General features: G+C 30.6%; 1 protein-coding gene across 2 annotated transcripts; it reads right to left on the bottom strand.

The window, feature by feature from the left end:
* Window positions 1–656: 656 nt before the first annotated feature.
* On the bottom strand, window positions 657–3233 carry LOC112682895. 2 transcript variants are annotated; one of them, XR_003148556.1, is made up of 3 exons: window positions 2207–3233; window positions 1572–1696; window positions 657–1443 (listed from the first exon to the last, which is right to left on the bottom strand). XR_003148556.1 is itself a non-coding variant. In XM_025553663.1 (2 exons), the coding sequence occupies exons 1-2, from the start codon at window positions 3089–3091 to the stop codon at window positions 1417–1419; spliced, it is 912 nt and encodes a 303-aa protein (XP_025409448.1). In that variant the 5' UTR covers window positions 3092–3233; the 3' UTR covers window positions 657–1416. The 2 variants fall into 2 exon arrangements, 1 of the variants encoding a protein (XP_025409448.1); XM_025553663.1 differs by lacking the exon at window positions 1572–1696.
* Window positions 3234–4011: the final 778 nt, after the last annotated feature.

The following is a 4011-nucleotide window of genomic DNA, read 5'->3' as shown; positions in this document are numbered from 1 at the left end:
ATCAGACAAATAACAGTAATTGACGAATGTTTTTGTTAAAATGATTTTTTTATTTCAATATGAATGTAGATAGTTTGTTTATACATGCATAGTTAAATCTAATTTTATCATAAATCAATTAAATAAATAAGTTTAATTTTAATAAATAATTTCTAATTATTAATTTCAATATTTCCTTTTTTAATAAAGACATTTTTATAGAACATTTTTTTTTTTTTTTTGTATTTTTAGTGCATATTTTTTCGTATTGGGATTTTTCGGTATATATTTTAAAATATGTTTTTTATCCTGCTTTTAGTACATAAATGCAAGTACAGTTAAAACTTTTTGAGTGCATCAAATTCACAGCCCTGACAATGAACAATGGAAACGCAGCGAAACACGCGAACACCGCTCGGCAAACGTGCGCGTCGCCGTGTCCATAGCGTACGATTTGTGTATTATTAGATGTTTCACTTATGTTTTGGACTGTCATACGTTGAACCTAGGCATAGGTACATATGTTGGTACGACGGTGGAAATAAAATAAATAAAACCGATCTTGTCGGTTGATGTGCGTGTGCCCGACGTATGGTGAAAGGCGTACAAGGATGATCTGCAGCGAGCTGACGGCACAGCGCATGCCGTCACACACGTAGTTCATTGAAGTACGAGTATTTGATTTTTGTGGTCCGTTTTAATTCTTTGAAATTCCGATTTTTTCCAAATTTTAATCGTAAATGGTTTGATAACACATAATAAATCATTGTTCACATTAATTTTTCCATCACTAGACGCCTGGTTAAAGCATAAAGTTAAATTTATCTTAATAAGAAATATAATTTTATATTCTATATAATATATATATTATATACTATATAATATAATTTTATATTCTATATCAAACATCTTCATGGAATCGTGAACTGATTCACGCCATCTCTTTTGCTCAGAATTGTTATTTTTTTTTCGTGAGTAATGACGTCGGTTTGAAGTTTTTAAGATAATTCATCCGTCCCTGATCTCACTCGACTACGGAGTGTTACTGACCTAAAAGTTTGGTTTAATTTTTTTCAATTTTTAAATATTAATAGAAATAAGTGTATAATATTTACTAACGCATGATGTTTGATTTGAAAATGTATATGATCTTAAGTATAATTATATTAATGGCTTACCCACAGATATCAAATAAGTGGTAATGATTTACACCTATGTGCAAATGTTAGGTGTGAACGCAATACTGAGTTTAAATTGGTAAATATATTTTGATTATAGTTGTATAATCGATAAATAACATAATATTTCTGTGGTTTTTTTTTATAACAAAACAATACTTAAAGGAAATGTTGTTTTGGAGTCAAAGCTTTGCTTAATAAGCACGTATTGGTATTATAATACGAATATAAGTATATCCGGAGGGAAATACTGTAAACACTAATTCTCTTCCAGTTGACCATTCACCTTGAACAAAAATTATACATACGAAAGACATGATAATGCGTAGGAAATAAGTGTGATAATACATATGATACTACTATTATAATTATTATTTTAACTTCAATTTATGTGTATAAAAACATTATACTTACGTAATAGTATTACAATATGTAAATAGAGTGTAATTATTACAAACAATCTATTTTCATATGCATATTAGTTCCAATCCAATTTTTTTTTTAACTAAAAAGTTTTTCTCATACGTCACCTAGTATTGCTGGAAAAAAATTATACTTATAGAATTTCATATGATGTTAACTAGTAGTTTTATATCAAATAGGCAATCCAATAAATGCGTTAAATACATTATTTTATATTGAAAACAATTTTAAATGATTTCAATAATTATGATCTTGTACATTATAATTTGTAGGTTCGACAAAATAAAAATAAAAATAAAATTATTTTCTAGTACTTCGTATCTAATATTTATTTAATTATTTTGGTTAAACTATAGGTAAAATCGAAAATATTAAAAATTTCTAGAAATTCAATGCTCGATGAACATAAATTACGCATAAAAATATAAGCGTCATTGTAATCTAAGTTCAAAACATTTTGAACGGCAGATAACATTGGAGAGTTATATAACAGAGCAGTTGTATTCCACTTCAATGGTTCATTAGTAATTTTTTTTTTCGATAAAGGTCTAATGTAATTAATATAATAATTATATTTGTTTAGTTGCATAAAACGTTGTTTCAATAAGTAATTTCTCAGTACATACCGATAAATGTTTATATCGATCACGTAATCGCTCATCTTCTGCGAAGCCACCAACTCCGTGGACGAATCTAGGGGCTTTAGATAAGTATCTAAGTACGTTTGTGTAGTCGATTGGTTGGAGTTGACTTGCCCTAGTAATTCTGCGAAGTCGACGTCGTCCGTACTTTGCCCAAGCTGTCGATCGCTGTAACCATTGGCATCTACAAGATTCGTTTGAATTGGGGCAGATGTGGGACACGTGGATATGATCTCCGTGACTTGAGTAGATGAACCAGTGCTTAGGTGGGTATCGCTCAATAAGTTTTTCAATTTCTTCGATTGCTCTATGAACTCCATCAGGTCCATCTGGCACAATGAGGGAAGAGATGTACTTGTGTATTCCAGACACAGGTTTACTATAGATTGAACGTGCATATTGCTGTACGACATCTTCAAACTCCTCCTCAAACAGGTCAACATCTGCGTCATCTCCTCCGACTGCATAATCGCTAATTCCGTCCACCATGTCTGTATATTGTGCGCTGTCCAACGAACCGGATGATAAAGAGTCTCCACAAACATTGGGCAATGTACTGCCCAAATAATCAAAAGAACTGCCGGATGGAACGTACCGTCGCTGTTGTTCTGTATAATCTCGCATAGTCCCACCAATTGATCGTCCTCCGTTATTATATTCTTTCCCATCTTTTTCTCGCAGAAATTGAATAATTTCGTCACTGGCGTCTCTTTTAATAGATTCGTCATCTGCTCCGGAGTCTCCTTTTTCTTCTTCGATTGAGCTACGGTTTTTGTCGAGTTCTTCCTTTTCTTTGAGCCATCTGTACCAAGTACTGCAGTTGATTCCTTGTTCTGTTCCATGTCGGATACTATTACTTCTGCGTCGCATAATTCGTTATCATTTACAAAAAACATTGTATTAAAACTATATTCGAACACTGTAAGTCAGCTTTGGGTAAGTCTTACTGGTGTCGGTTTTATAACAAAATTAGAACACTGTAAGTCAGCTTATGGTAAGTCTTACTGGTGTCGATTTTGTTATACTGATTTATGTATTCATTTTTTGCCTTTATATATGATTCGTTTATCTGAAAATATATGTAAACAATTTGTTTTATGCTTATTAATCATAAAAAATAAACATTAAAAATGTGATAAATACAATTGTACTAATAATTTAAAGTGTTTTTTTATAAAAACAACTGATAACGCATAACCTTTTACATGCTGGATGCTTGCTCAAATAATATTTCATATTATTTTACCGACGACGCCGCCGACGACAAATTGACCTTGGATACCTTCCTATACGTTTTCCTTCTTACTGCTGACCATTGAACGATGAAAAACATTTGTTCGTGTTTTAATCAAATTTTATGGTATACGTCGAATTTTACTGTAATAACCTAATCATTAATTAAAAACACCGAATACGTTGACGTTATATTTCTATAGTAATCGTATAAATCTATTGTAACCCAATATTCCAAATATAAATACTTATGTATTTATACTTTTAAAATTTAAAAATCTTATGTACCTTATGTACCTCATGTAATTTTATCTATTATATCTGTATAGTTCTAAGTTAAGTAACAATGTATAGACTAATGACCATAGATGTCGAAACCTTTATTCTTAATAAAAAAAAAAAATTCCAAAGTACATAATATATCTTAGTACCGATACCAATTTATTCCGATTTCTCTCGGTATCTTTTCTTTAGTTTATTATTACTCCTATTTACAAAACCATACTATTACCAAACTATAGTTTGTGTAAGTTTTTTTTTTGTTTACCATTCATTAA

The sequence above is a fragment of the Sipha flava genome, unplaced genomic scaffold, assembly GCF_003268045.1.
Source record: "Sipha flava isolate LNK unplaced genomic scaffold, YSA_version1 213_pilon_pilon, whole genome shotgun sequence".
NCBI lineage: Eukaryota > Metazoa > Arthropoda > Insecta > Hemiptera > Aphididae > Sipha > Sipha flava.
Note: the sequence above shows the minus strand (reverse complement) of the source record. Positions and strands in the feature narration are given on the sequence as shown.